We start from the raw sequence: 12,200 nt of genomic DNA on the forward strand, positions 1-12,200 counted from the left end.
GGGTGGGCGGGGGCAGGGGGCAAGGGCTTTAGTCGCCCCTGGCGCTGCCAAAATAAAAAATGAAGGAGAGAAATAGAAAGCGGTGCTGCCAGTTGCACCCTAACTTTCATTACAATTCTGAAAAAAAATCAATAGGATGGGTCATAACAGAGCCACATGCTGCAGATTTTTAATGGATTGGTAGCTCTAGTTTTCTAGTTTAGCAAATCACAATTCTTTGGAACACTCGTGCCCGCTTCTTACTATGCCCCTGTGTGGTCAAGTTAAGCATCCACCGAAGTCCATGACGATGCACTGCTGTACCCAAGCTTCCTACCATGAGCATCGACCGGCACATGCGTGGATCTGCCACATGGTAAGGGACCCCGAGAGCTCGGTGATTTAAGATGGGCAACTCATTCCCCTGCTTTCTCTTAATGTAGCAAGTCTTGGGGTGAAGACCTTGCTTGTTGTCAGACACACGTGAGTGTATAGGTGCTATTAAGACTATTCTTTGGAATTAATATGGGAGCCTGTGAAGTTTGCCTTTCTCATACTTGCAAACCCTACAGTTGTATGGAGGCATTCTCTCGAAAATTCTCAGCATTCCCGGAGGACACACATTGACGCATTCCAGGACCCACCTACAGGTCCAAAGAGTATCCACTTGCTACCGCTCAGCAACCCCGAGTCTTGGAGAAACTGTTCCATCCTTCAAGTGCATTTCCCACTTTATGAGGCCTATTCACACACTCTTTATTCTTGGAAATGCTTTACAATCATGGAACACATATGTGGCAAAGACATCGCAATGTAGATACAACTTTAAAGTACTGGTGACATCACAATTTATTGCGGTGAAGTGGAAACATTTGGGGGCTTTTTCGCAACCGCATCTTTAACATGATGCATATTGGAATGCTTACCTATTATTTTCAAATCAGAATTCTAGGCTTCCAGATCTATATCAATAACCGGGACATCTTAATATTTTTTAATTAATCCCTTATCAGTTAGCTACCTAAGGAAATAAACGAGGCGACCATTAAGGTTCTAGGGCATTTGGATATCTGTGATTCATCAGGTTTACAATGTATGCGGCAATCACCTTTGTGATTTACGTCCTCGTAGCGTAATCAGTGTGTCTGAATACAAAGCCACGAACACATATTTAAAGGCTGATTGCTACTCATTGAAAAATATATCCAAATTTGAAGATGAGCACATATGAACTGGAGCAGGGTGCATGACCATTAGCTTTCAATTTCCCCATTCCATGAGAGTCTGGTGCACCCACCCGTTGCAGTGCAATGGGATCAAAAACGGTACAGATGCATAAGGCAACTAAGAAATGGGGCAGGAGGGTGAACTAACTTGCTCATAGAAAACGCTTACTGTAAAACCTTTGTGTTTTTATCCTAAAAAATGTTGCCTCCTGCCCAGTTTTTCAACTAGTGCTCTGCTCAGAGGGCAGGCTATGCCTCGTTTCTGGAGTCCTTCAACAGTCTTTATCCCTCAACCCACTCCCCAGTGTGCTCTTTGTAACAATGTATGAAGTCTCAAGGCAACACCCAAGTAGTTCAGGGATTATTAAATGTTAAAGTGTGTTTTTGTGCAGTCACAAACACAAAATAGTGCAGCATGTATTCCCTTGTCATGCCTATTTCCCTTCACCCCCCCTACTCCATTAATCCTGGCTCAAGAAAGGGATATTTGGTTTGCCTGAGGAGGCAGAGAGTTGGGGGCACTTTTAATGCAAACCATCCCCTCCAAAAGGTACAGTATTGCTGCCAGTTTGCTTCAAAGTATTACACAGTTCTCAATTTTCGGCTTCCGAAGGCTGATTGACTATCACTTGCACTACAAAGTCCTTCTGGATCTTGGTCTCCTGCAGCTTCATTCGGTCCGTAAGCAATTTCCCTGAGAAGAACCAACGCTGCCAGGCAGGATCAATTTTCTCCTCTGCAAATAGCTGTTTCTTCAGCTGCCCTATAGTGTCAGTCATGCTGGCGTTAAGTTTCACGTCCCTGCCGGTGGAGAGGCGCACCTTCAGTGGGAACTCCCGCCTTGCGTTGGGAGCCATCTCCGGAGTGTCCACTCCTTCCTCGTCACTCCGTTCCATGATTAGATTCACTGGCGGGGCCAGACAGTAAACTGGGAGCTGGTAGCGGTTTCCAAGCTCATCATAGCATTCCGTTAGCGACCCTACAACAAAAAATACAAAAAACGTGTTCAATAACAAGTTCTTCATATCGTAGTCTATCCATTCTTTAGCATGGGGAAAATTGCAAAGAGATCTTACATAAGCTTAAAGATGAAAATATCTTAACATAGATGACCCATGGCCAACTTTTTCAATACAACAAGAAGCATTTTCAGTGATGTGCAAAAAACGCATGTACATAAAATGATTTGAACAAGTGGACTCACAGTCAGCTTTAATACTAAACCTTTGCCCATTTGGGGTGAACTTGTGTATAGAGCCGTGGAATTTAAAGTTCTGCTGACCCCCATCCCCTTCCTTAACTTATCCCAAATAGCAGGCAAATCACAGTCAATATGAAAAATGACAAATACTATGAAAGAGTTTCTATTGGGATACGAATGCATTGTATAGGAATGTCAGACACGTAGGTTAGTTAAGCTTAACTTCTTTATTGGAGCTCCATTCCTGGCCTCTTTCATCCACACCTCTCCTGCCTGTAATTTCCTCCCACTTCATCAGTTGTTTTTGGAATGCTCATATGTCATACAGAGCTGCATGTTCTAGAACTCACGATGCCACCCATCCCTTTGCCTTCCATGGATCAGAGTCATACAAATCTAACCCTCTACCAAACACCTGCACAGCCAAACCGACCAGGAAACAAAGGCAATGATGGGAGGGAGAACCAAAACAACTGATCATTTCCAGAAATAATGGGAGTACGGCTGATGTGTGAGCTCTTAAATATGCTGGATACACTTGTTGCACTTTGCTTCCGAGTCACCATTGGCTTTTCTTACTCTAGAGAGACATCCATTTCCTCTGGATCTTTTCATCCATTGAGCTGTCCCTATGTTGAAGGGTTTCTTCACATCTAAAACACCAAACCTCATCATCAACACTTGATGTGGCAACCACCTGCCCCAAAGGATCTTTGTTAGAGACCAGAGGATTCTAGGAACTGACTGGTTTATAGTAAAAGGAAATTCTAGACTCGTATCTTTCAGATCACTACCATCTTTCAGGACTGTTTTAATCTCTCAGGGCGTGGAGAATTTGGGATTGCTATAGGTGCCAATTCCATACAATTTGATGTGAACCCAATAGCCCCAGCCCCTAAAACAGGTATGCGGAGACAGAGTTTTTGTTCTTTTCATGTTGTAATATATACTTGCATTGAGATGCCCGTAAGTGTGGCCTTGACGTGGAAACACCCACCTACTTGATCTACCTTTATTAGTCCAAACACCATTTTATTTAGCGTGGGTACTCGGCCTTTCAATAACATTGTGATGCACCCTGGGCCAGGTAATAGAGACAAGGAGTAGGAATCAGTCTGACCCAGGTATGTAGTAAAAAGGAAAGCTTCTTTATTCTTCTTAGTTACATTTGTAAGTAGAAATACAGGAGCACAGGCCATCAGCATCCTTCTGGTTTGCCCCTCACACGCCAAGTCCCCAACCAGCATTCTTGGAACCTGGAGCACCCCAGGTGCCACACGCATCATCACATTACACTCACCTCACATCACAAGCACTCATCATACATAGACACCTAAGCTACACCACATCTACTTCCTTAAAAAATAAAAATAAAATCTTGGCTACAGCACCAAAGTATAAAATGCCAGGATCAAGACCATTCTAAAACATAACCAAAATCCTTCTACCCTAGCCTGATACGCCGGGTCTCAGGACTGCCACTCCTGAGCTCAAGCTTTATTCTACATTGAGCAAAAATAACATACCTACCAACAAAACGATCAAAACCATCAAAACAAACAATACTCCTTCCACTAGGAACTGCCACCTCCTAGCACCAGGTCTGCCACACCTGGCAACTACCCAGCTTCACCAAACTGAGCTATTTGACTGGCTATAACCATGATCCTAAGGCACCACCCACGAACACTACACAGAACTAACTCAGGCCTTAATGAACAATGTCATTCAACAATCATCCCTTCTCCTGAAAGAAAACGCATAAAAGAAATGAGGAGTTGATGGAAAAGAGCCTCACAAAACCAAGACTAATGAAGCAACCCCACAGACAAGGTGCGCAAGGATGCACATATTCAGTGTACTGTGCAAAGACTTCATGCAAGCACCACAAGAATGGAACAACCAGTGCATGCAGAATGAAATTATTAAAAAGGGAAAATCGATTCTAAACAAGTTGGGATGTCTAATTTCTCTTACCAGTGTTCTCAAACTGCACAAACCTACTCTTAAACCTCAATAACACTGGTAGTAGTACATTGTGTGCAAAAAGGAACTCCCAACCTAAGTCTTCCAATACTACAAAACTGGCAGCACAACCCCAACTATAGACTTCACATTCATAAACTTTATGCTCATAAGACGCTCCAAATGTCCACTGGTTACTCACCAGATAAAACTCCATAAATTGACGCTCTCACAGTCATGTGTCTCATGTTACCACTATCCTCATCTCTTACAATAACTATTCATGGCTGTTCCGATTAAACCTACGACTCATGTATGATTACTTAAAATGGCTTTCATACCTATTCATCTCAATAATTCTAAACATGTCTGTTCCGATTCAACATGCAACCCATGTAATCACCTCTAACTTGGAGGCTCCCACGCTAATGCATCTCAATAACTCTAATGACATCTAAACTCTTGATCAATATGTGGGCAACACACCCGACCAGCATGTGAGCCACAACAAAAAATAGGACACCTCGATAACGACACCATCATGGTTAATTATGCCAAAGTCTTTGCCAGTCTATAGCTTTCAGCAGAAATAGGCACGCTTGAAAAGATTATGACCATCCATTCACAATGGCTGGTAGGATTTGTGAGGAGACCACGTGGTATGAAGTTGGGGCATGTACATGCTGGCTTTAACTTGGCAACAAAAAGTATGGGCGGTCAATTTATTCAATATAGAATGACATGGACCAGTTCCACAAAATATATTCTGGCCTACCCAAATAGTTACGTGTTAAGACAATATCTACTGTTAAAATTCAACACGACCCAAGTACTGGAAACAAAAGGTGACCTCATTGGGATTGCTAGGACGGATCGTCTATGTCGATTATGTGGCAAGAATGTTATAGAGTCGCTAGAACATATATTGGCTCAGTGTGGGTGTGGAACCGCTTAGGCATGTAAGAGGATTCAATTCAACACTACAGCTAAGTCAACGCCTAGTCTATAATACTGAATGAAAACCCTTATTGATATATCTTTAGGTCCAGTTCATGCGTTCTGGATGACTACCCCTATATAACACCCCTCTCTTGGAATCCCCCTGACCCCACTGAGCCAAGAAGTAGTTCTGTTTTGCAAGTTTAAAAGGTTTATTTGATAATTTAAAATATATATATATCACACTTTATAATAAATTAATAATTGAATAGCACACTTAATCTGATATGATAAAGATCAACAACGGAGAATCTGGCACTAGCACACTTCTTATAATCACTAATGAGTTGACATGAAATGGATAAGGTAGCACACTGGTAAATAGGAACAAAAGAAGAAGGTGGTACAAAATGCTTTATAGAGTTCAAATGGATGCAAGGTTGAATGAATGAAATGCAGTATAGAGATACTCAATATGATTTCAACAAAACAATGTAATCACTTTTCTCTGGCAATCCCCTCCCCCCCTTGATGCAAGGCAAGGAAATGGAAGGAAAACACACAGTTCTCAGAAATGCAATAAAATGTGATTCAGTTCACCCCAGCAAGCTTAGACTACAGAAGTTTGAAAACACAGATAGGAGTTTTGAAAACACAGGCCCAAATGCTTTGATATGTGCTAGCAATGGATGAGAAATATGCTGGAAATGCTTTTTAATTCCCTCTCAGAGGTTCAGGGTGAGTGGTATCTAGTTAATATTAGTCCAGGCTCACACTAGCAATGATGCAGGGATAGTTAGCAGGTTAAACGAATTTCTGGCAAATGGAAGGCAAGCAGCAGCAGTTTTTACATGTGAAGAAATTTGCAAATCGCGGTAAAATTTGCGGATGCGCCGAGCGCTATTACAGAGGAACCACAAGGACTATCTCTATCGTTTTGGGGTCCTAGGAAAGCCTAGGATCTCATCTTCCAAATGAAAGTTACTGCAAGTCTCTAGCACAAACGGTTGCAGAGTTATGACCGATTTAATAGAGGTCGTTATTGGTTTTGCAAATTTTAAAACGCACACTTTTTCAGCTTTAAAAATGATGGCAGAATAACACAATTGCTAAGCTGCAGTTCTACTTAGGTTAAATAGATTGAATTAGATGAATTTAAACTAAGAGATGGGTTCTACACAGTTTTACTATGTACTCACACTATATTCTTGAGTGAAATGGGCCTCATCACGGATCTGGTCAGGGTTTTAGACTCGCCTCTGGTCTCGGCACTTCACAGTGATCTGGGTCAGCTCTCTCTGGTTCTGCTAACAGGTCAGCTCTACTCTGCTTCTGGTCTGGCCTGATGGATTTGAAGTCTCTATGTTGCTCTCTGAAGGTTTGATGGAGGTAAAGTCTGGATCTCTGGATGTTGTATGGTCCGGCAGAGCGCGTTGCAGCAAATGGAATTGAAGGTCCCTATCAGTCCTGTCTGTCTGCTTTTATGTGTTTAGAATGTGGGTGTGTTCTAGCATCACTGACCCTACCTCTCTCTCAGCTTCTAATTGGTCAAACTTCCATTTATCATTTGATTGGGGAATGAACTGTGAGTCAGAGGGATGTCATTTTATGGCTTGCAGATAGGACACTCCTCTGTCAGATTGCACACATTCTATATTTGATAATAAAAGACATATTTCAGAGTTAAACAGTTGTTTGAAATTACATATACATGGTGTGGCTGAATTTAGCCATGTCTCTGTCCAAATCTGCTGTTTCTAAGAGCTTGCATTCAGAAATGGCAGATAATTGACTTTTTAACTGATTTTTCACTTTCTGACATTGACCCAACTTTACATACATGTGTGCAGGGAGTAGGGACATTAACTGATGAAGTTTCAGATTTTTAACATGCATACATTTAGAGTAATATCCACTTTTCCGCTAAAACCCCCCTGAACATGCCACCGGGTCGAAAAACCTCTTAAAATGTGGGCAGAAAAATCACAAGAATTATGGTATCATTTATAAAATTTTCACATGTCCGCTCTATGAGTTATTCATCTTTTTAAAGTTATGTTCTGGCTCCAAAGGGGTGTGGTTTACCCTCAGCACAAGATTGAATTTCTGGTTTTTCCAGTTCTGCCAAGCCAGCTTGCTCTCACAGGCAGTGCTCCTCCCCTTTCCTCAGGAGGAAGCCACTTTTTACGACCATTTACGACTCCTGCCAATAAAACCTTTGCCTGAGCCAGGACAGGGCTTTGTTCACTTTCCTGCAGAGCACAGGTAATTCAATTATCAGATAGATGGCATATCCTTAGTGTGAGCAGCAAAAGGGCAGCTAGGCCTGGGAACACAGCTGTGACTCAAGTTTCACTCCTGATGGGGGTAGTTGCCAGGCAGAATTCAGTTCCTTAAGCCAGGTTTCAGATAAAATGTCACTTTTTGTTCCCCAGTTTCTGCATTCAAATAAAACTAAACATTTTCACATATGCAGCTAGAAGGCTGATTCTAAGTTTAAAACTATGACATTTAAACAGTTACAAAGGCATGTGACACCAAACATAGGTCACTCATTTAATCTAACATTTTCGATTTTAGTGTCTTTAAATCCAGTGCAACTTAAACTGCTGACTCCATAGCTCAGCCAGTTTTGTTATAAGCATTGTTCTGGGCTCTTCATTTCCCAGATTTTGTAGGCACACAAAACTCCATTCTACCAAATGTCTGCTGGTGTTCAGTAAATATTTTGCACATATTGCAATGTTTGAAAATAGGCATTTTGACTTGCCTTCAGGGAAACACAGAGTGGTTTTAAAACGCCGGCTTTTGGATAGTGGTGAGTACTGGTACTGCACCCATTTTTGGGATTTAAGAAAATGAATTCCCCACAATTCTAGGTTGCATTTGGCAATCAGCATTGCCATTCCCAATGGTTTCAGACTACTGTGTGGGTAGTCCAATGGTGGTTTTAGGCAGTTTCCTTCTGTGCCCATAACATCGGCAAAAATGAATGGCAGCCTATTCTTCATGCATTTCCCTGTGCATTTTCTGGGAAGCTCTGGCCATCATGATGTTTTCCATGTCAGTACTGCACAGTTTTGAGGTATGGCTCGGATGCATGGGTAAATACATCCCACAGGCACTCGCACCTGAAATCATATAATAATGCAATGAACTGCCTTGAGAGGAAAGCGCTGTGGCAAATGTTTCATGAAGGAAATGATCTAAATTTTATATTCTACATGGTTACATTTTATTGGAAATAGAATGAAATTATAAGTGAGCTATCACTAGGGATATTTTAGGACTATGAATTAATTATAATCTTAATTGAATTGTTTTTACTGGATTTTATGGCTTGTATGTAATCATGTGGAAATGTGTATTAATTGTGGACAATTTGGGAGGAAGGATAAACCTGTTGTGTAGATGTAAATTGTGTTTTATCTTGTGTGTTGTATAGACAAAGCCAAAATGCACACACTCTCACTCATACTTCATGCGCATTTCATCTTAAACATGCACATTTCACTTAACATGCACTCACTTTCACATGCGATATGAACACATCATTTGCTCTAAATCAATTCAGATAAGTGTTCAGGATGTAGGACAACAGTGGTGATCAGGCACTGTTCTATAAGTGTGATCCAATTACATTTCAAAGTATCCCACAAGTGCTTAACACTTATTCCTGAATGATGTGCAAACATTCAATTTTAACCCCTTAAATGCTAAGAACGTGCTACCTCATCCTCAGCACTACATTTGCAGTGTGGAGGACGGGATAGCTTGTTATTTGAAGCAAACTCTAAATCCAACCCCCGGGCTTTGTGAGGAGGCGGCTCCTCCTCATGGCCTGGGGTTGGATTTCATTCCGTATCACGCCAGCGTGCATAATTCGCGCTGACGTGACAATGTAATTTCACTCGCTGCAGCAATTTTGGCTGGGGCGAGTGAAGGAGGTAGGTTTCTCCCTCTATCTCCGGCATTTACATGCCATTTTGATAGAGGGAGGGGTCGTTGGAAAGGAGAGACTCTCCCCTTTCAAACAATACCTATCTTGAAGCATTGCTGGGTGTGGACCCCTCGATACGCGCCCAGCAATGCCACTAGACCATCAGGGATCCTTTTTTGAAGTGGGGGTGTGTGGGGGCCGCTTAGTATATAAGCAGCCCTCTCCCCCTCCAGCCCCCAAAGCATGGGGCATTATGTTTTGCCCACCATGTGGCCAGATGGGCACACTAATCTGCCCATCTGCCCCTAGGGAAGGGGCAAACGAGTAGAAAATAAATACATATTTTTGTTGGGGGTTTACTGGTGGGGTTGGGGGGTCACTAAACTACCAGGAGTTTTTGTATATGAAGGGGGTGGCCCTCTTCTCCCTCTACCCCAAATGTATGGGGGGCATGTCATGTAGCCCTCCCTGGGGGCGAATGGCAGTGTAATCTGCCAATCTGCCACTTAGAATAGGTACATTTGTTTTTACTGGGGTTGGGGCGTCACTAGACCACCAGGGACAGCTTGTATGAAAGGGGGGTGGCCCTCTCCCCACCTGAACCAAATGGATGGGGTATGTTATGTCCCCAAATTCAGCAGCAGTGCCAGGTAGCCCCAGCAGGGTCCCCATCCCTCCATAGAGTGAAAAGCTGTAACACAGCCTAGCCAGAGCTCCAGGGCGGAAGGGGGTGGGGGTGTCGCCAGCCTTGGGCACCTGTCTCCCATGTGGGTCGACCATCCCAAAGTCCAGTGGACAATGCACGTACTGTGAAGGAGATGATGACCGGGACTACAAAGATCACTCCAGAGAACTGGAGTTAACAGTCTGATCCCTCCCAGCACTTGGTTGGTCAAATGCAATACAAAATAACAAAGGGAAACCAACATGGAGAGTGCCATCCTCCGAGGAGGAAGTCCGGGAGACACTGTCCCGACAAGCAGGCAGACTAACCACAAGATGCTGTGCACGCAGGCAAATGGAAACACAAAGGTATTCCAGGGCGAAGGCACTATGCAAACTGCTGGCCAACAAACCCTCTGGGCATCCCGAAGTCCAGGGAGCTGCACAAAGCAAAACCGCAGCTCGATAAGGAAACGGTGATCAGCAAATTAACTGCCAATGAGGGGAGATACTCGACCGCTGCTGGCAGCCAAATCCGCAATCCGAGAAGGAAGCAGTAGCCGGCGGAGCCAGCACCGTCCCAAAAAAAGGCACTCATATGCTTCTGGAACGGGCAGACCGAGAGGTGCTAGAGGTCCGAGAGGAATCAGAGATTCGGGAAGCAACTGCAGAACACCAGATAAGATGGCCTTGGACCCAGAGAACAACAGGGAGAAAGAAACAGATGTATGCTTGGCAGGAGAGTAAACTAAGCAGGCAAGAGACATTATTGGGAGTCAGGGAACCGCACCCATAAAAGAGCCAGAGAATCAGAGGGACTGGGACCCTGAGAGAAACAGACATTCCAGAGGGAAACATATGATTGGCAGGAGAGTGAACCAAGCTATTGTGAAACCGCATTGCACGTCTGGGACCCACACCCATACGAAAGCCAGAGAACAAGAGGGCCCGAGACCATGAGAGAAACGGACACAGACGAGAAAAACACCTATGCTTGGCAGGAGAGTACACCATGCTGGAATGATACCTCAGTGCGAGTCTGGGATCCACACCCATTTGAAAGGTTAAAAATAAGGGGAGGTTCAGTCAAAAAAGCACGGAACAGCTGAGAACTTTTGTACACCTTGGGGAAAGTCCAGGGAGGGGAGACAAGTCTCCTGGCTGAGTGAACACTCTACTTTGAGGTATTTTTCCATGTACAAGAAAACACATAAGGAAAGGAGATCCAACCTTGTGAACTGAAACAAGAAGGAATCCAGGGGAAAGGAGCTAATCCCTGGATAGTCAAATGCTACTTTGTGGAAAAGGAACACTTACTTTATTTATTTGGCAACCTGAGACTTTGGGAACTTTTGGTTGACAAGAACTGTCATTATCACTTTAGTTGCAAACATAGTATCCTTGCACATTAGGTTGAAGTTATTATATTGTTAGGGTCAGAAGCAGGGTTTCTGGACGTGACAGACTATTTATTTGACATCCTGATGTTTACATTAGATTCCTTTGAGACAGGGAAACCCCTCTTAGAAGGGTTGGAAAAAAGACCCCTGTCCCTAAAGCTATTTGTTAATAAAAGGTTACAACCAAAACTAGGTCACTTTTGTGTCAGAGCCTTCCTTCTATGCACTTACAATATGTTTCCATGCTCCATTCAATTCCCTTTATTTTAATCAACGTATCATCCTTACTTAAAGTATGCTAGCCAGAAGAGATGTATAGAAGGATGTTACACATGCACAACCAGTCCTGCCAAAGTGTTAAGCTTCACAAAAGCAAAATGCTAGGTTGCAAGCAACAAAATTAATATTGCAATGTGCAATTGCCATTGTGCATCACAAACATTGCAATCTCTTGAAAGGTAGCTTAATTCAGGCCTCAAAATGTGCACCTGACCGTAGACAAAGGCTAGTGATGGACTCTAAACGAGTGGGAAATGGTGTTCTGTGCATATGTGTAGAACTGAGGGAAGCAAGAGACTTTATTCCTGGATGGTAGCTTGCAACTTTGCGTTTTTTACTCCTTGCTTAAGTGGAAACTGAGTTTCCAGCCTTTCTTGCAGCTCACATAGCAATGTATAAATGGTTTCTGCGGTCTACTGGAACAGGGCACAAGTTTAGTGTACATGTGAGCTGAGTGGACTACATCTCCCAACTATTTTACCCCTCCTCAAAGTCGAAACAAGAGAAAGGACTCTCCTAGAGATGGGATATAGTGAGGGCCAACGTAATCACATGTGCAAATGTCCAACATGTGTGACAGGGTCATGGATCTGACCCTTTAAAAAGGG

The 12,200-nt window shown here is 43.2% G+C and overlaps 1 protein-coding gene across 1 annotated transcript in view; it reads right to left on the bottom strand.

Annotated features, from left to right (window-relative positions):
* Positions 1 to 698: 698 nt before the first annotated feature.
* The window catches only part of UBTD1 (ubiquitin domain containing 1), a 377,210-nt gene continuing 365,708 nt past the window's right edge, over positions 699 to 12,200 (bottom strand). The window contains exon 3 of the mRNA XM_069611572.1: positions 699 to 2,184. Coding sequence (XP_069467673.1) covers positions 1,799 to 2,184 — 386 coding nt within the window. The 3' untranslated portion in view covers positions 699 to 1,798. The remainder of the gene's footprint in view (positions 2,185 to 12,200) is intronic.

This window comes from Ambystoma mexicanum, chromosome 8, assembly GCF_040938575.1.
Source record: "Ambystoma mexicanum isolate Mex_15411 chromosome 8, UKY_AmexF1_1, whole genome shotgun sequence".
Lineage (NCBI taxonomy): Eukaryota > Metazoa > Chordata > Amphibia > Caudata > Ambystomatidae > Ambystoma > Ambystoma mexicanum.